The following is a 20,629-nucleotide window of genomic DNA, read 5'->3' on the forward strand; positions in this document are numbered from 1 at the left end:
TCCCAGGACACCCCTTGTACAGTAGCAAGACCAGAGAGGATGGCACCTCATGGCCTGGATTCCCTTCTATCAGCTTGGAGCACTATGAATAACAGTGTTAACCCATTTAACTTCAATACAGTTTGTTGAAAAAGCCAATTATGTTGTATGTTGACTCTAGAGGTGGACCCCAAATCACACTCAACTTAGATTGAAACATCCTGAATTTGTGGTAGTTGGGGGAAAACTGGGGTTTGGAACCCCCAGACGGGGAAGTTTTCAATTGGTTTTAGTGAGCTGAACCAAAACCACAGGGCCAAAAACTCTGGAACTTCTGAATGTTTGAAATTCAGACCTAGATGTAAACTTTGTGGCTTGGGTCCCTCTCCCATGTATTGATTTAATTAACACACCATGTGTGTTTCATTATAGAATACTCATTTTAGAAATCAAGTTAACCTAGTATCTTCTCATTTCCCAGTTAACTTTGAGAAAAATCTTTATATGAAACTGGGTAATATCTAATCAATTAAAACACCTACTGTAGCCTCCTGAATGTCTCTCTTCTCCAGGATGACACTCAGGCCTTCATCCGTTGTTACCATCTGGAGACCCTTTCTGTTCTGAGCACCTCGACTTTCTCTGGGCTCGTGGCCTGTTTTGGACTGAGGCAATAAACTGTGTTGGGGTGATTTCTCTGTGAACACTTCTTTCAAGGCATCAGTGAGAACCTGAACTGTTTTTTCTGCAAAGTCCACGAGATGAATCTCCTTCAGGCAGCTTTCCCCTGGAGAATCTTCCAAGGTTTCCTTGATGGATTTTGCAATTGACTGTGCACACAGTTTTAACGGGAATCCAAATATCCCAGAGCTGATAGCCGGGATGGCTATGGAACGATGATTGTACGTTTCAGCCAGGTGTAGGCTTTCCTTAATTGCTCTTTTTAACAGGCGCACGCACTTTTCTGGTTCGTGATCCCTCCACCTGGGCCCAACAGCATGAATCACCTGTTTACATGGGAGGTTCCCTGCATCTGTAATAACAGCACGGCCGGGCTGCAAAGGGCCTCGTTTCCGCACAATACGGTCACATTCTGTTTGTAGTTCTGGCCCTGCAGCTTTTAAAAGTGCCTCAGCAAGGCCACCAATATGCTTCAAGTCCTCATTGGATGCATTCACCACAACGTCAGCTGGATGAGTGCATAAATTCCCTTTATAAACTGCTACTACAACTCCATCTTGCAGGATCATTTTACAGCGGAGCTGTTTGGTCGTATCATTACCAGTTTCACCATCTTCTTTTTGTTCTTCTCCATCTTCTTGTAGCCTGATTAGACAGTTAAATTGTTGCTTTACCTCACTAACATACAAGCGTTCTTTGTCTCTGAAAAATGCTTTGGCTCCCGGTTTATCAATTAACACATTTGTAGAATATAGTGAAGATAGAATTTGTTCAATCAGGTGGATGCCCTTCAACACTTCTACCTTTGGTCCACTCAGGGAAATACTTTTACGTGAAGTCTGTGTACCAAAATTAATTGTCACATCTTTCTTTCTCAATTCATGACAAACGTGGGATTTTTCCTTCTCTATGAACTGTACAACTGCCACAGACTGAACTGGGATTAATTTTTGCACCTGTGTGTTTCTATCTACAAACTCAGAAAGCTTTTGATAAGCTTCTGCTACAGCTTTAGAATAACCAGCAATAACTACTTTCTGATCTCCTTCAAGAGGGAGCAGGTCATCCATTATTAGCGTTTCCTGGGATGCATTATATGTCTTGTACAAGATGCTATTGAGTTCCCTCCATTCTCTCTTTTTGATGACTTCTCGGTCTTCCAGAGGAATGCATTTATAGTCTAACTCTGTCTTCATTCGTTCTTCTGCTTCTAAGAGAACTTTAGGAGAGTCTCCTACCAGCAGTACAGTATCATTCTCAAGCAGATAAAAGGCATTGACTTGATTTGTCACAAATAAGCTCTGTGACAGAGTTTCATTACTGATGTGCTGTAGGAACTGGAAAATCTGAGGATGAATAGTAATTGACTTCTGTGCCATGTTCTGCACCTTTTCCAGTATGTCACTTTTGACTTTATAAACTTCTGCAGCTACTCCACATAGGCCAATTGTCTTCTTTGCAGCATCATAAGAGATCTTCAAGCATGGATACGCCTTGAAAATATTTTCCTCTAGCCCAGCATTGTGCAAAATTGCATACTTTCCTGGGGGAACTGACATAGTTATTTCTATATTTTGCTTTTCCCTTTCTGTTTCTCTCACAGCATTTTCCATATGTTCTTTCAGTTCTTCCTCCACATCCTCCACAGCCAACATGTCACCTGCTATGATAACTATTTCCTTAGAAATGTCAGGTATAGTCAAAACACGGTCCTTCTCAAATCGGTTTTGTATGGCTTCCCAAACCACTGCATTTACTTTACACTTACTAGCCTTGTACTTTGACATGACACAAGAGAACTCAGTGGAAACATCCTCTTTCCAAGTCCTAATCAACTTAATCATTGACCTTCTCTGTTTAGACAAAGTTGCTGAAGGACACAATATAATTTCTGGGTATGTACATTTGGCTTGGGGCCATTTTAGCTCACAATGGCAATTTTCCATTTCCTGGTTTATTTCTTGGACTAGTCTATCATGGCTCTGTAAAAACTGCAAGATGTAAGGATCCACTGGGATTCTGATTGGTTCTGGCATCTTTATTAGTGGTCTCTTCTTTCCATAAAGAGCTGTACCCAAAGAACTGTAGTACGGATGTACAGAAATTGGTGTTTGATCAAGGGAATGCTGCTTTCCCAAGACAGTGTTCAGATCTAAAAATTAAAATATACAAAGAACTTCAATAAAAATTAAAAAATCAGCCTGAAACACTATTAAATAGAATAATAATTTGTCTTGTGTGTCTATTTCTGTGGTTTTTGGCTTCCAAAACACTATTTTCAGGGTTCTGTTTTCTGTTTGTTTCATTAAGTACACCCAGGCATCGTTTAAATTCACAGTTACGCTTTACTATGAGGCCTTATTGAGAGATGGGCATGAAAGGGTGCCATATCAAAAGGAGAAGCAAATATTTCTTATTCTAAACTTTATCAAAAGAACTCTTGGTCCACTGTTCAACCAGAAAGTTACGTCAATTTTTGGGCACTTTCCTGCAATTTTAATTGGGATATAGACAATGCAAAGGAAAATGTGATTGATGAGAGTACAAAAAGTGTCATTACCATGAGCCAGGTTATACATCAAAGTCTAATATACTGAAACCTCTTAAGCAATCATTTAGCATGTTAGACAAAAATAAGTCAGTTACCAGAGGTCTTCAATTAAAAGTCAAACAAAATTATTCTGGAAACCTTGGGACTCTGACTACAGGGAGTTATTTATTGGAGGTGACCCTAACACTAGGATGGGGCATTGGTTTCATGCTGATTCAAAGGAAACATTGCAACCTACTGAATCATCACCACTTAGACATATCCCGTCCAGACGCAGAAGAAATTTGTCCCTGCTTAGCTTATGAAATCCAAACAGATCACAGCTCAAAGTGATTTAAAGAACCTGCTTTCCCCATCGTCACATATAATAAAACTACAGTGAAAAAACATGGATGTGTTTATATTAAAAAACAACATCCGAGAGTCATCAATCCATGCATAACAGAGATATTAAAGGTTATATAAAGATAACACAGGATGGAATGGTTCTGGAATCCTGAACAGGCAACAAATACACATGGGTATTTCTAGTGAATCAAACCATGAGATTCTACTTAATTCTTATTTAGATATGAACTTTTGTTGGGTCAAGTTCTGAGATGCTGAAAACCTGCAAGTCACATTGAGGCCAATGCTGAGTAGAGGTTGCACAACACCTCCTGGAAAGAACTCAGAACCTTGGAACAGGGCCTAAGCACTTTACTTTTATGACACCAAACCCGACCTGGGTCTCTTATTAGTAGTGTAGCCATTTACTTTCAGACACCAAGCTGGTTAACCATTTTCTAAGAATATCATGTTCATTTTCTAATGAAAAGACGTACTGAAAGTGAGACGGTATTACCTTTGTGATCACAAAAAGTAATGATAGCTGACTTCTCCTCACGGAAATGCTGAACATCTAATACTGGGCCACCTCCATTCTTTGGACTTTCAAAGTAGATGGTTATATAATCTTTAGGAACATTAGATGGTATGTTTTCAGCCTTGATGCTCTGTGTCAATTCAAGAAGCCTGGCAGTAATTTTTAAGTTTTTCATTCTGTTGTTTTGGGCACATAGGTCCAAAAATTCCACGGTGTCTGAAATCAGAAAAAAGGCATTCGTGAAACATTCTTTACTGTATCATTCTTAGGGCTCAGCTATGATTTCTGCAATGGTACTGAGTGTGGGTTGGTTCTGTTTACACCTGGAATGAAACCATTTTCAGCACTGGGCAAGTTTCCTAGTGTAAATACCACAGTGTCTGTGACAATGAATTCCACAGGCCAATTGTGTAATAAGGTATTTATTTATTTTGTAATACATTATTTCCAGTAATTAGTTTTAAATTAATTGTCTTCCAATTTCATTCGCTGTCCTTTTGTTCTTGTGTTATCATAAAGGTAAAATAGGAACACGCAATTTACTTTCTCAATACTATTCATTATTGTATTTCTCTGACGTGTCTCCTATTAATCTCTTCTGCAAGATAAGTAGTTCTAATCTTTTTAATCTCTTGTCATATGGGAGTGTTTCCATACTGCTCATATTTTCAACCCATCTCTGGACTCCATCCACTCCTATTTCTGTTATATCTTTTCTGAGATGGAATGACCAGAATGAAACACAGCACTCCAAGTGTGGCTGCACCATCAATTTATGAAGTTGGAAAGATAATATTTTCAATATTATTTTCTCTCAAAATCTTTCTACATCCTCACATTCTGGTTGCCTTTTTGATAATAGCTGCACACTGAGCAGATGTTTTCTGGGATCTGTCCACAATGCTACCCAGGTCTTTTTCATGAGTGATTGTAGTCAATTTAGATCCCAATTTACTATTCACATTTCTTTTATGGCAATTCTTAATGCATTAGGTGGTAGCCTCCTTTTAAAACTACACATAAAAATTACTGGCAGTGTAGATTCTGTCTTACCTATACTTTTGATAAAGGTAACTACAGCAGCATTTATTTCAGGTATCATTTCCATGCTGAAGTCCTTGTCTCCCGATAAGCCACTGATAGTCTCCAACAGCATAATTAACATGCATTCTGTGACAGACTCCTCTATATTTTCAAGCACAAGTAGAGATGAAGTCGTCTGGGGGTGTTCTTGAATATTCTCCACACAGGGTGCACTATTCTGCACTGAATGTTCCTTTCTTCGCAAGACTTCCTGTACATCTAGTTTGACAGAAGTACAAATAAAAGGATGTCGCTGGGTTACAAGGCTGTACACACTCAATACATTTCATGGGGTAAATATATTAGGGCAAACTCAATATTATTTTACTGTCTAATGTTTTTAATTTTTTAAAACTTTCATCTCTTCCTCTTAAAAGGGCTCTTGCTTTCTCTTCTGGAAAAAGTAAATGATTATGGGGACAAAAGCTTCGCTTAAGTTACTGGATACTGTAAAACATCAAAGGGTTGTCAGACCTATCTACAGGAAAATCACCTACAGGAATAGAGCCTCATCCACCACATCTAATAAAATGTCGAAAGCACACTACTCCTGAGGGCATTCTGCGCCAAAAAAATTAAAATTCTGTGCACAATATTTTAAAATTCTCCAAAGTTTATTTGTCAAATAAATGTGGAGGTTTTAGCATGGCATTGGGGAGCACAGGCCACTGGCTACACAGAGATGGGAGATCTCTGTGCAACTCCCCCGCCACGGGCTCAGCGGTGAGGCTGCACCCAACTCTGACACAGTGCAAGGATCTGACCTGCCCCAGAAACACCCCAGGACGCTGCCCCTTTGTGTGGGCAGGCTGGCTCGGCAAGGCAGGATCCAACTGCGGAGGGGCTTAATGTGGGGGGATCCAGGTATGGGTTGAGAGGATTCTGGGTGGGGCAATCTGGGTTTGGGCAGCTCAGTGGGGAATCCGCATGCGGGGGGGATCTGGATGCACAGGGGCTTGTTGTGGGTTCTGGGCGCAACAGTAATGGGACCGTTGGATGGGGCTCAGTGGGGTGGGGATCCAGATGCACGTGGCTCAACAGGGTGGTCCAGCTGCAGGCGGAGTGGAGCTCACCAGGGGGAGTTCTGAGTGCAGGGGGGGTGAGGCTCAGCAGGAGGGTCTGGGTATGAGGGAGTCTGGATGCACGGGGGTTGGGCAGATGGGGGAGCAGCTCCCTGTACAGGGATCCTTCTCCCTGCAGCTGAGGAGCAATGGGGAGGGGCATGAGGGGAGTTTACAGAGCTTTCTGCAACAGGGGGAGAAATCTGGGGGTGGGTCAACCCGGACCCGGATGCTGTTCAGGGGAAGAGGAAGTCCTGTCCTCCCAGCCCAGCTGTGACTAGCAACTGAGGCTGGCGCAGGGTAGGAGCCACCAGCTGGGTCTTCCCCAGTCCTGCCTCCTGCCCTACTGTGATTTACCTCTCTGTTGGCTGTCCTGGGCACCTGAAACATTCTGCTGGAGAGGGTCGCATGACCGCTCTTGCGGCTTCCCTGTCAGAAAATCATTTTTCTGCAGGAAAGCAAAGAAATATGTGGGGAGACATAAATTCTGCGCATGCGCAGTGGCTCGGAATTCCCCCAGGAGTAAGCACACCTAAGCATAAACTGAAGATGGGCTTAAGATACAAAACATGGCTGCAGATCCAAAGTTTGGAGGTTTTTAATATTTGGGGTTATTTGGGGGGCCCATCTCTAGCATGAACTAATACAACATAGATGCTAAATTTAAGTACCCATTGTTAGAAGCAGGGAAGAGCTAAGAAAAGAAGCACTGAATAAACATTCAGATAGAGGCAGCTATTTACTGCTATAGTTTATTGTAATGTCTAAAATAGGATTGATGTTAAATTTTGAGAAATCAAAAATGTCTATAAAAGTAATTGTAACAACAAAAGAATTTCCTGGTTAACCTAACGTCCTTAACCTGAAGACTGAACATTACTTTTTCACTGGTGATGATTAGTTTTGCTGTCTGAGATACTATTCTCTAGACCAGAAGTGGGCAAACTACGGCCTGCGGGCCACATCCAGCCCACGGGACCCTCCTGCCCGTCCCCTGAGCTCCTGCTCCAGGAGGGTAGCCCCCAGCCCCTCCCCTGCTGTTCCCCTCCCCCTGCAGCCTTAGCTCGCCCATCCGCCAGCGCAATGCTCTGGGCAGTGGGGCTGCGAGCTCCTGGGGCAGCGCCGCTGCAGAGCCTGGCCTGACCCGGGGCTCTGTGCTGCACGGTGCGTGGCTGTAGTGCCGCCGGCCACCGGTGCTCCAGGCAGCGTGGTAAGGGGGCAGAGAGGGTTGGATAGAGGGCAGGGGAGTTCAGGGTCGTGGTCAGGGGGTGGGGGTGTGGACAGGGGTCAGGGTGGTCAGAGGGTGGGGAACAGGGGGGTTGAATGGGGACAGGAGTCCGGGGGGGCAGTCAAGAAGGAGGATGGATTGGATGGGGCGGCGGGGGACAGTCAGGAGTGGGGGTTCCGGGGGTGATCAGGTGACAGAGAGAAAGGGGGCGGATGGGGCAGGGGTCCCGGGGGGCTGTCAGAGAACAAGGGGGGTTGGATGGGACAGGAGTCCTTGGGGTGGGCCATCAGGGGGCGAGAAGTGGGGGCAGATAGGGGGTGGGGGCTGGGCCACGCCCCGCTCCCCTAACCAGCCCTCCATACAATTTCCAAAACCCGATGCGGCCCTCAGGCCAAAAAGTTTGCCCACCCCTGCTCTAGACCACACTTTGAATGAGAAAGTTTACCAAAGTAGTGCTGGGAAGGGGGTCTAAGTAAACTCATTAACGTATTAATGAGATGTATCATTTTTCATAACAACATTTGAAGTTATCCCTTCGTGGTTCTGCATTCTGCCCACTGTGTCTTTTCAAGTTAGTATCACAACATGTGACTACACAACCTGACCCGAATACATGGGCATCGGTGTAACTATGTCATAGAACCAGGAAATACTTGCAAGCACCATAGTTCTGTACAAGAATCTTTAAACTCGAGGTATACAAAGATCCCTCACCTAAGCTTAACTCTTTCAACGCTTGTCCTCCACAGCTTCCATTGGCATCCCATTGAAACCAATGGAATATGAAAGACAGTTTTGGATGTACCTGTTAATCTGGTACGTTGACCAGACAGGTGGTGTGTTTTCCCTAGTAATGCCTAGAATTTTCAGTGACAGCCAAGGTATTTAAGGGACACACCATGGCTATTTAAACCTTGAAGGAGACAGGTTCATAAAAAGGAATGGAAAATTGTTAGTTTCAAGAGCATCTTTAGTTTGACTGACGTCGTCTTTTCTGCACAGGGAGGAGAAAAGTGTCATAATAAAGTCTCAGAGTTTGAGCACTCTTAGTAGAATTGTGGTATAGGCACTTGCTGATCCCGTCCCAGATAGTCCTGTTTCTCAGCCAGTCTTTCTGACCAGCTTTTGAAGCCAAACCCAGAGAGAGATGGTTCTGAACAACTCCCTACAGAAGTACAGGTCAGTGGTGAAAAAGAAGTTTTTACCTCTAGCACCAACATTTTCATTTTATCAAGAACCAAACTGTTCTTCTATATACTATATTATGAAGAACACTTTACCTTGCTCCTGAGCTTTGCCTGCTGTCTCTAAAGCCTACAAATAAAAAGACAGTAGAATATTAACGAACGACCTGATGCTCCTGCTATTGCTTCAAAGCTCTGGATGCTGCGGGTTTGGTTTGTATTTATTTACCTGTTCAGGATCCAACTCTTCCTGAAACACGGCCTCTTCGGTTGCACCTGTTGTTTCAGGCCAGCTGACAACCAGCTTTAATCCTCCTTTCTCTGGCAAATCGAGCTCATGGGTCTTTTTGTCAAGAACTCGTTGCCTCACTAAAATACAAATAAAGAAAACGTCTAACCTTGGTAGAAAAGATGGTCTGTAGGTCTATGTGGCACTCTTATATCCTAATGCTCAGGGTATCGTGTCTCGTCTTCTCGTTTTGTCCCAATATCCGCCGGCAGCATTGTGGGCTTTTTTCTCAGCCGGGCCAGGATCTGGCTTTTTTTTTTTGCTCTGCGGGCACCCCCCACACACACACCATGTGTCCCGATATTTTCTTCCCCTCATCTGGTCACCCTAGCTGGGGGTGCTGGTTTGAAGTGGTTTCCCTCAGACACAGGGTTTACTGTTTAGTTCAATGGCTCTCAGCACCCACACTGTACAAATTGTTCCAGCACCTCTGACTACTTGTATGCAGAAAGTTAGCAAGAAATGTTTGCAAGATTAGAGTATCAGGTGGATCTAGTCCCTGCGTTATGAAGGGGAACCTGTTACAGAGACTTTCCATTGTGCATACCAACATAAATGTCATGATGTCAATGCAGACATACCAGAGGATTAACCTATCCTGGATACCAGATACTGATTGCGCCATGAAACTTGAATATGTTTACTTTCTTGTACACCATTTTTGAACCCCTGGCTCCAACTAGTGGATTTTTTGTTTTTTGTTGGTTTTTGTTTTTAAGGCTTGCTCAGCATCAAAGATACATATTTGGCATGTTTGTGATACGAACAAATGAACGGCCTTAATCAACAAAAAAAATTACAAAAAGAAAAAAAGCATTACTTGTATCAGGAGGCCTGAGATCTACTGAATCTAACGTGTGTGGGATGGGGAAAAGGGACATACAGATGACACCCGCTTTTCCATTCAGGAGCTATGAGTCAATCGTTTACAGGAATATGTTCTAAAGAGAAGAAGCTTGTAATAAATAATAAGATATTACACCAATATAGCACTTTCATACCCAGTGCTTTACAGAGCTTGGGGAAGGCTGTCAGTGCCCCTAACGTGGCCACTCAGGGGAGTAAGGTTTATTTCCACATCTCTGTGCAGCCTGGACAGATCATCATGAGATCGGTGCTGGGAGAGCTGGCTCTGGGGGACCATTACTCCCTCCCCCAGCCCTCAAACATGAGCATGTGCACAGAGAATGGTAGAGACAGGCAGGAAGTGGGGACTGAATCAGCTCCAAGGCCCCACCCCATGATATAATGACCAACAGAGCTGGGCTGACACAAGCAGGAAGTAAGCTGCATCCTGTAAAAGGCTGCAATAATTTAAGTACTCCATTCTCCAAGTCACAAATCCTTCCCAAGGTTCCTTCTGGGGCAAAGCACTTAGATACTGCCCCTTATTCAGGGCAGGAGCAAAGGCTCCATCTAGCTCTTGGTAAAGTATTGTATATATGGAAGAAGTATTTCACCCAGTCCTGAAATGCAGCCACTTCTGGGTGGCATGCAGGAACTGTTTAACAGCACAGAGCAACACTAAACAACAGTGTGCTGACAAAATAATGCCTCCATCTGAACTTATTTTTACAACACTTAAGATTACGAAAAGAAAAGAGTTCTCTTTTTATAAGTTTGCTTAAATTGTGTATTTGGCAGCACCTTGTATATAGTAATTTTCTCTGTTTCCCCAATTCCTGTGGCTATTTCATCAATAGGAGAAAATATTTTTTAAATATAAAAAATTGCAAAAGCCAAAAATTGGCAGGGGGACTCAAAAGTACATGTAATACCCAAAACTACCTGTAACCTGTTGTATTTTTTTTTAAATCACTAGATTTTGAGCTGATCATATCCCTTTAAGGACAGAGGAGGAGACTATCCTATTTAATTAATCAACAAGGCAAATTTAAGTTAATGAGAAGGCAATTACACCGAGGCATTTGTCAGGGACCACAGGGCTGGTGTTGCTATTACTGCAACACTCCCCTAACTCTAGCAAAAATGCCAACAAATCTTTATCGGTCTCAAGAAGTCATCACCTCATTTTTATATTATATCCCATCTAAAGGACAGCAGAGCTGGTTCCCTACTGACTTTCATTTTGTGCGCTACTGTGCAAAGTCAGTACAAAGTGGCAACATCATACACCCATTTTGCACAGGCATATGTGACTGCACAGAGTGCAAGGGTGCAGCTCAGTGGTAAAAGCATCTCTAACAGCACTGGACCCCTAGCTACAATGCAGAAATACTGGCATATAACAACCTCTGAACGCCACTTATCGAGGAAGAACATCGCCACCTGAATTACCAGCACTGCTTCCCAAGTCACATGGCTTTCCAAGATGGAGGTCTTTTATCCAAATACTGATAAAGCCCAGTGCCACCCAGCTTGTGAGATCTAACACTACCAGATGTGATGTGAACAGCATAGAGGTCTAAGTGGCACAGATTCTCATCTCTCAGTGAAATGTCAAGAGAAGATTAATGTGACACAGACGCCTGGATCTTTACACTGCAGTTTTATAGCCCTGCAGCCTGTGCCCCACAAGCCTGAGTCAGCAGACACAGGCCAGCCACACATATTTAACTGCAGCGTAAACATACCGTTACCCACGGTTTGAAAGAACATGTACAGGCCTGGATATTATTTGCCCATTTAGGATGGGAGCTTAAGCATGTACTTAAACAAACCCCAATGAAGTCAACAGGCCTCAAGCACATGCTTACAAGTTGAAGATTTTGCTGAATCAAGGCCTCCATGAACTGATGAAATTGTAGGCATGTCCATGAGGGGTTGGCAGATATAAACTACACCTGTGAGGATGATCATATGAGGCCACTATACAGGACAGCAGCTTTCTGTGCATTGGTAAATTTCACTAGAGAAATTGACAAAGTACAGAGCTAGAACTTGAAACATTTCCAGTACTGGAAAGTTGTTACAGCTTTTCCTGAAGAATCCTGTGTGAATTGTTATTTTAAAATGCAGGAAATCCTCGCAACACATGCTCCCAAAATAGACTGATTTTCACATTTTATCCTAAAAAAAAAACCACCCAAGACCTTGCAGGGGCCTAAGACCGCCGCGGAAATTTGCCCCCCAGTTGCAATGGTGCCCCTGCCTCTCTAGAGCACAATCTGGTCAGATCAAACGTGGCAACGCCCCCCTCCTTACCGTCCTCCTGGGCGAAGCAAACCAGGACCTGGCCGGGCCGCTCCCGGATCTCGCACTCCCCCCCTCCGGATTTCTTCCCGCTCTGGAAGTAGCAGAGGAGTTTCTTCCTCAGGGTCTTGGGGAGCCCGGAGCCCCCCCAGTCCCCCTCCACCAGCAGCGGGAAGGGGCACTTCGCCTCCCCGGCCATGACCGGCTGTTTCGGAGTAGCCTGGGCGGCTCTGCACCCTGCAGGGCCAGTTTCACTTTCATTTCTCCGCACGTCCCCTCCCTGCTGCCCGAGTTTCTTTTTCTCTGGCTGCGGGGCGGGCGGGCGGCGGAGCCGGTGACCAAACCTGCATCGCGCCGACACAGCAGCAGCCCCCGCCCCAGGGAAGCCAAATCTCCCTCTGCTCCCGGCCTCGCCCGTCTCCCTGCAGGCAATAACCCTCCCCCGCGCCACCCAGAGCTCCTGCCCAGGGGAAACACATGTCCCCTGGACCCCCGCCTGGCCTAATCCCTTTCCCTGCACCCCTCATTCCCTTCCCCACCCACCAGACACCCCCCCATCCACACTCATCCATCCACCGAGGTGGCCTAGTAAAATGTGTTATTTAGCAGAGGAGACCTGCCTGGATTGTGCAGTGTAAGCAGCGAAATGACCTTCAGAGTATGGTGAAGCCAAAAGAGAGTGAGGTGCTGGTGTATATAACTTTACTGTGGCAAAGAAAACAGCTTCTCACTGGGCACAGGGAAAGCCGTCTCCCCCATGCTGTGTCCCTTTGCCAGAGGCAGCCCTACCTGCCACTGTTTTTGTAGCCTTATTTACACAAAATAGCCTAATCAGGGAGGGATACGGTACAAAGTGCAGAGTGGATAAGTATACAACACACACAGCTGGTTACTCTATAATCTGCAGTCATGTAGATCATGTCCATCTTTTATATTCTTCTGCAGTGCAAGGCCTGGTCCCTGGGGAGGGGAATTTCCAATACACACCCTAGAAAGTTGCATCACTTCCTTCTCATGATAGAGAAGAGATGTTTGTATTTATGAAGCTGTTATTTACAGTTGGCACTTCTAGGCCTCTTGCTGGGAGCAGCCCTCTGGTGAAAAATGCATGTGAGGTAGGGTTAGGGTGACCTGATGTCCCGATTTTATAGGGACAATCCCAATTTGGGTTTTTTTTCTTATATAGGCACCTATTACCCCCCACCCCCATCCCGATTTTTCACACTTGGTATCTGGTCACCCTAATGTGAGGTATGAAACGACTAGAAGTGTGGGAGCCCAGCCAAGAATCTGAGAGGACACAGAGATCATATAAAGCCACCTTGCTTCGTCCTCTGACCTAAACCAGTGGTTCTCAACCAGGGGTATGTGTGTGTACCCCTGCTGGTACACAGAGGTCTTCCAGGGGGTATATCAACCCATCTAGATAGTTGCCTAGTTTTACAAGTTACACACAAAGCGCTAGCGAAGTCCACACAAACTAACATTTCATACAGACAATGACTTATTTATTCTGCTCCATATACTATGCACTGAAATGTAAGTACAAGATTTATATTCCAATTGATGTATTTTAAAATTATATGGTCAAAATGAGAAAGTCAGCAGCTTTTCAGTATTAATGTGCTGTGACATTTTTGTTTTTTTATGTCTGATTTTGTAAGCAAGTAATTTTTAAATGTGGTGAATCTTGGGGTACACAAGACAAATCAAACTCCTGAAAAGGATACAGTAGTTTGGAAAGGTTGAGAACCACTGACCTAAACTATGCCCTGCTCAGCTTGGCCTCAGTTCAGAATCAGGGTCACCCTAACCTCTAATCACACTCCTCCCTCCAGTACAAGCTAATATATATTTTAAACATGTAAATAGAATTTAATATTTTTCATATATAATGGTTAAATCTAGAAATAACTAAACTAAATATATTAAGAGGAATAAAGGTATTGGGCTGAAATCCCAACTAAGGGAAATCCTAGGAGGTGGGACAGATATAAGGAAGAGGGATTTTATGGAATGGGGTTTCCTGAGGGATGGTAGAAAGGGATGGAATAAAGAAGAATACAGGCTGGGAGGGAGAAAGGGAAGTTGAACAGAAAGAAAATGGGGAAAAGGAGAAGGGGCAAAAGCCGTGAAAAGGGGAGGGGACAGAGACTGGAGGAACGAAGGGCAGGGAGGGTATGGCAAATGTTTTTCCTGATTATTTTCTTTCAGTAGCATCTCCACTAGTCTGCACTACTGGGTTTTTTTCTGCTCTGCAAAGGATTATTGGGGAGCAACTCAAGCTGGTGCTTAGAAACATTTTCTGTCAGCTACACCAGTTCTTTGGGCTGCCACGACTTTTCCTGTTTGTGCTCTGGATGATCAGATTGTTTCTTGAGATGCGTGGAAAGAAGCACTGACCTTGCTCAGAAAATACCAAGGAGTACAAAGAACCATGTCGTCCTGATGAAGTAGACAATATGCCTCATGAAGGAAGGGGGCTGTTTGTTCTGACACCTGTCTTGCTGATGTGACAGCTACCAACATGTATTGATGAAAAAGAATCTTCCATTACAAAACTTATGTTCTTAATAAAAAAAAATTAAAAGGAAAACTTAGATTCTGCCGATATTGAAGGCTTAGCTCTGAGGGAGAACCTTACCTTCTAGTCCTAGGAATGCAGCAGTCTGCTCAGCTTACATCTCCAGCTGCGCTGAAAATGCCACTCTTTCCAGGGTAACAACCGGTCAAAGTAACAAAAGCCCAAATAAAAGCAAATAATTTCAGCTCTTCTCTCTTCTTCAAGATGTAACTGCAATACCCCTGGTGGTCCCTTAGAGTCTAAGGCCTGATCTACACCTAAAATGTAGCTTCACCAAGCTACGCTCTCATTGGTGTGAAAAATTCATACCTGAGAGACGCAGTTAAACCGACCTAAGACCCAGTATAGACACTGCTTCCATCAACCTACCAACTGCCTCTCAAGAGGGTAGATTTACAGCAGTGACAGAAAACCCCCTTCTAGTGCTGAGGCATATGTCTCCTTCTCAGGACTTGGCTGTCTGGGTCTCTAGGCAAGTGAATCCCTTTCTTGGGATATTTTACTCAGCTGTCTGGCTGCTTCTTTAGTCCTGAAAAAGTCTTAAGACCTCTTCCAAAGTCTCTGCAAGACTCTTTTCTTGGCCCTTTGACAAGTGAACCCAGAGTTCCTTCCCCTTTTCTAGTCTTCCTCTCAGCAGATGGACCTCCCTCTAAGGGAGGCTGGTCTTACAGCAAATCCAGAGAAGTATAAATTGGAGAACAAAGACATCAAATACCAGAGAATTCAGCAGGAAATGGTCAAGTTCAGACTCTGATAGACAAGAAAAAAACACTTAAAAAGTGTCCTGTTTCCACCACACACAAAAAAGACAGTTGGCACTCAAATGGGTTATGTGGACTCAGCATTATGAAAAGGCATTCAGTAAGAAAAAGGAAATATTAAGTACACAACCCTTTTTTACACAGCCCAGTTTTTTGGATTGACAGTTTGTACTGAAAGCCAGTGCTTCAGCCTGACGCGAGTCAGGATCTGCACTATCATAAGAGACCCGATATTCCACCATCAAGAAAGGAAGTGATACTGTTTGGTGGGTGGTGGCAGCACTGAGGCATCACCTCCGAGGTGACCAAACAGGAGCCATTGGGATGGCTAGATGTGATGAAGGATGCTAACCCCTGGATCACAAGATGGTAACTAGCTCTGAAGCTCTGTGCCTTGGGCATCTATGATCACCCTGGGAAACAAAATACGACATCAGTAGCCTTTTTCTCAGGTGAGGTCATGTGTGCTTATAGAGAGCATGGCCATGGCACTGCTTTGAGAGGGGCTATACCAGGTCCTTAAGGCTAGGAAGGGAAGTCTCCATGGAGAGCACTACCCTGTTTTTCTCTGAGGCTGTCCCTGTGGGTAGGGTGCCACCTAACTGAGGGAAAGGGCTCAGGTTGGTAATGTGAGGTTTAGGTGAGAAAGCGAGGCTGCCAACTCGGTGTAAAGTTCAAGGGCAAGGTTCCAAATGCAGGTAGGGCTGGAACTCCCCTACTTTCTGTGTTGAGGGATTGCAGGGAAATGTCGTTCCCTAACAGACAATTGTAGTCCTGGAATGAGACAAGACTTCCTGGGAGAAGGGATAATATAAACTGTCTTCTCCCAGATGAGAGATTCTCAGGAGGACGAGGGGCTGAAAGTTTCTCTTTAGAAGCAAATTAAACAACCCATTAATTGTTTTGTTTTGGTTATTTTCAACATAGAGGAATTTGCAGACCTCTGGGGAGGACCTATGGTAAATGTGGAACACTGGGCAGGGGCGGCTCTAGGTATTTTCCCGCCCCAAGCACGGCAGGTAGGCTGCCTTCGGCGGCTTGCCTGCGGGAGGTCCCCGGTCCCGTGGATTCGGCGGCATGCCTGCAGGAGGTCCGCCAAAGACGTGGGACCAGCGGACCCTCCACAGGCAAGCCGCTGAAGGCAACCTGCCTGCCGCCCTCGCGGTGACCGGAAGAGCACCCCCTGCAGCTTGCTGCCCCAGGCACGCGCTTGGTGTGCTGGTGCCTGGAGCCGCCCCTGACACTGGGGAAAGGGAAATGCGCATGGTTTTGAAAAGGCTGAGTAGCAGAGCCTTTTGGGGGTAAAGCTGTGCCAACTTTATAGACCTGGAGAGAGCAAAACCCATAGCAGGACATTTTTTTGTTTTTTAAAAAGGACAATGTAGATGTGGTCCCTTGCTTGGGCATTTTACACTATGTTATGGCCTGCCAGACTGATCAGCAGGGGAATTTTTGGATTTTTTTTAAACACACTGTGAGTGTGGCTGTAACAGGGTGCTGGCTAGGAGAAACAAGCCAGGCCCCTGTTATCCTGTTCCAGGGGAAGAAGGGTAGTAGTTGGGCTGGCTGAGGGGCCACGCCCTAATTACCAGAGTGGATCCACCTGCAGGCCTGGGTAGCCAGCCTGCCCTATAAAGCTGGCTAAGAGACAGGAAGGGGTGGAGTGTGGGCCCTAGATCCCTGCTGTCTGAGGTGTTAGTAGTTCCTCAGAGTGTTGGTCTCTGTAAATACCTGTAAATAATAGGCGGTGGGAATGGATACCAACAATAAAAGGACATGGGTGCTGCACTTCAGTTGGTCTCTGTGTTTGCGGAGGGGCCAGGAGCAGGAACTGCTACAGTGGCCTTTGCTAATTTGGGCCTATCAGACATAGGTAAAAAAAATGTTCAGATGGAAAATGTGGGTTTTTTTAAAGTTGATGATTTCCCTTCAGCTGTACAAATGACAACATTGTAGTAAAGCCAATGATTTAAAATAATGTTTATTAGGGACCCTATAAATATGACACTGGCTTTAGAATTGGCAATGTAAGAAGCTAATATTGATTAATAACATTTGTGGTATTGGAAATGGCCCTATTAGAAACTAATATATGATTGTATTTTCAGAAACACAAAGGTGCCAAGCTTATTTTTTTGGAAGTAAAATGTCACAATACATTGGCTTTGTAGAGTTTAGACAAGTAGTTTGTCAATGTGTATATTATAGGCTTTTTACTAGTATAGTATTCAGTAGTTTAACATATGCCCTTCAGTTACTGATTACTGTAATTCTCTGAGAAGTTTTGATTTTGTACTTTAAAAGGTTAAATCCTGCAGGTTGCTGAATTAAATGCTGAGTGACAGTGTTAATAGTCAACACTTGTCACTTGCTCCACAGCTGTGCAAAAAAGCTTCTGCATAACTCAGAGATGTGCAGAATGCATTGAAACAAGAGCAAATCGTTATGGCAGCATGGAATTATGCACTGAAAGTGTGTCGGAGTGGAAATAGTGAATGCATAAGGTGCTTAGCAAATAGTTTTAGGATGTGTGGCTCCCACTGTCAGTCTGGAGCATTCTCTGTGCAATTAACAGCTGCATTTAGAAAAAAACTGAGTTCAGCGGCTTCTGTGAGGCATGTATGTATCTAGGGATTAAGGAAACTCTCTATAGTCAATTCCTCATTTCAGTTGAGCAGAATTTAACAAAGCACCATTCTAAGCAGCCCTACCTCCTTAACCTGAGCAGGGCTCATTCAGGGCTGTCCTTGTAACTTTCATACACACCATTGCCAGACTGAGTCAAAATTATTAATACTGCTACAGCAAATAGCTATTTAATAAAACTTTTTTCCTAATATTTTAAAGATGTAGGTAACTGGGTTTATATAAAAGTAGTCATCAGAGTTTCAGAAGCCAAAATATATAATACTCATGTTGTTAATATTTTCCCCATTCTTCAAACTTCTTGTTAAAAACACATTTCTTACAATAATTGTCTTTTCTGTGGGCAACTTCTTCCCAATTTTGCACAATGGGCTGGGCCTCTTCTCTGTGGAATTTGGAGCTGATCCAGTATTTTTGATAGGAGCTCTGGACTAAGGCCCATCCCTCACTTCTGAGTTCTTCCGAAGCTGTAGACACACTCCAACAACCACTTGTTAGTATTAAGCGAATAAGTCAGTTCTGCACAAATATGCAGATCTGAAAATTTCAGAATGTCCTCTGGACTAATCCACCCAAAATGGGACATGCAGAGCTGGTCTGGGACACCTGATTCTGTATTGCATTTAGTGAGTTCATAGAGTCAGATTTTAAAGCCAGAGGGGACCATTATGCTCATCTAACTTGATCCCTTGCCTAATACAAACCACAGAATGTGTTTTATCATTTTAATATTTATTTGTGTGGTGTTCTTTGTGTGTACACTCACTGGTGGCCAAGAGTGAGGGATGGGGCTTCCCAAACCTTTAAAAATTAGAGTGGACTGCCTCCAAATAGCACAGGAAAGAGGCATTGCCCATTTGTGCAGTCAGGAGAATCAGAAGCTGTGCTGGAGAGATGACCTTTGAATTCTTCCTTAAAAATGACACACAACCCAACCCACCTCTGTATTAAAAAATATCTGCTGAAAGAAGAAATGTATCAGAGGGGTAGCACTGTTAGTCTGGATCTGTAAAAAGTAACGAAGAGTCCTGTGGCACCTTATAGACTACCATAAGTATTGGAACATAAACTTTTGTGGGTGAATACCCACTTCGTCAGACGCATGTGGTGGAAATTTCCAGAGGCAGGTATAAATATTCAGGCAAGAATCTTGCCTGCATATTTATACCTGCCTCTGGAAATTTCCACCATGAAAACTTATGCTCCAATACTTCTGTTAGTCTATAAGGTGCCACCGGACTCTGTCGCTTTTTGAAAGAAGACAGTTACCTTTTCCGTAACTGGTGTTCTTCAAGATGTGTTGCTCATGTGTATTCCACAATAGGTGTGTGTGCTTGCCACGTGCATCGGTGCTGGAAATTTTTCCCCTAGCGACCCCTGGAGTAGCGCCTCTCTGGCGCCATATAAGGGGAGCTGTGCACTCCCTTCACTCTCAGTTCCTTCTTGCCAGACAACTCCGACAGAGGGGAAGGAGGACGGGATGTGGAATGGACATGAGCAACATCTCGAAAAGGTAACTGTCTTTTCTTCTTGGAGTGACTGCTCATGTGCATTCCTCAATAGGTGATTCCAACTATATCTGTTGGATATAGGAATTCACAGACACTCGGGACAGAGCACTGCCCTGCTGAATCCGGCATCCTCCCTGGTTTGGGAGACGATTGCATAATGCAAAGTGAATGTGTGAACAGAGGACCATATGGCAGCCCGACAAATGTTCTGAATGGGGACATGGACTAAAGAGGCAGCTGACAAGGCTTGTGCCCTAGTCGAGTGTGCCCTCACAATCAGTGGTGGGGGGATTCCCACCAGGTCATAACAGGTATGAGTACACAAGGAGCGGGAGTACTGCCGGTAGCAGCTGCTCCATGATGGGCTCCAACAGGTGGATCTGCAATGGCGAGGTGCCAGCCATTGATGCCTGGGACTACAGGAGTGGTGCCATGGCGGGGTCCTGGAGCGAGATGAAGAACGGGAACGGCATTGATGCCCATATCGCGATGGGCTATGGTAGCCTCTCAGAGATGAGGACCTCCAGTGCCATCTGTCCTGGTCTCGATGGGGCCCACTCCCCTCGCGAGGTCTATGGTCTCTTGAGGTGGAGCGGTGCCTGGAACTCCTGCCAGTCAGAACCCAGCCAGACAACCTGGTGGGGGTCACCAGGGCCTGCCGCGGACTGCGCACGGGGCAGTCGCTGAGCAGCGAATGGCGTTGGGAACATTCCCTAGACCGCAAACAGTACCGACCAGGTGACGACTGCGGAGATCCATGCAGCAAGAGAGGGAAACACTTGAGGAGAGCAGGGGAGACATGCAAGGGGCAGAGGAAGAGCAAGAAGCAGCTGGGAAGGAGAATGGCTCTTCTCGCCAAAAGGGGAAGCAGGGGGGAGAGGCAGAGTTATATCGCATTATATCTGAATTCGTGTTAGAGCAGGGTTTCGCTGTATGAACAAACAAGGGTTCAAGAGGAAAGCTGCAGCCAAGCTGGAACAGAGCAGTTCCGATGCACCTTCACTGGCGGCAAGGAACTGAGGGTGGGGGAGCGCGCAACGCCCCTTATACCGC

The 20,629-nt window shown here is 44.8% G+C and overlaps 1 protein-coding gene across 1 annotated transcript in view; it reads right to left on the reverse strand.

Annotated features, from left to right (window-relative positions):
* LOC123343355 (protein mono-ADP-ribosyltransferase PARP14-like) overlaps window positions 1–12,273 on the reverse strand; it is a 33,263-nt gene extending 20,990 nt beyond the window's left edge. Inside the window, exons 1-6 of the mRNA XM_044978427.1 lie at window positions 12,087–12,273; window positions 8,862–9,001; window positions 8,729–8,762; window positions 5,130–5,378; window positions 4,056–4,292; window positions 522–2,812 (exon numbers count right to left, since the gene is read on the reverse strand). Coding sequence (XP_044834362.1) covers window positions 522–2,812; window positions 4,056–4,292; window positions 5,130–5,378; window positions 8,729–8,762; window positions 8,862–9,001; window positions 12,087–12,273 — 3,138 coding nt within the window. The remainder of the gene's footprint in view (window positions 1–521; window positions 2,813–4,055; window positions 4,293–5,129; window positions 5,379–8,728; window positions 8,763–8,861; window positions 9,002–12,086) is intronic.
* Between the last annotated feature and the right edge of the window lie 8,356 nt (window positions 12,274–20,629).

Source organism: Mauremys mutica, chromosome 10, assembly GCF_020497125.1.
Source record: "Mauremys mutica isolate MM-2020 ecotype Southern chromosome 10, ASM2049712v1, whole genome shotgun sequence".
NCBI lineage: Eukaryota > Metazoa > Chordata > Testudines > Geoemydidae > Mauremys > Mauremys mutica.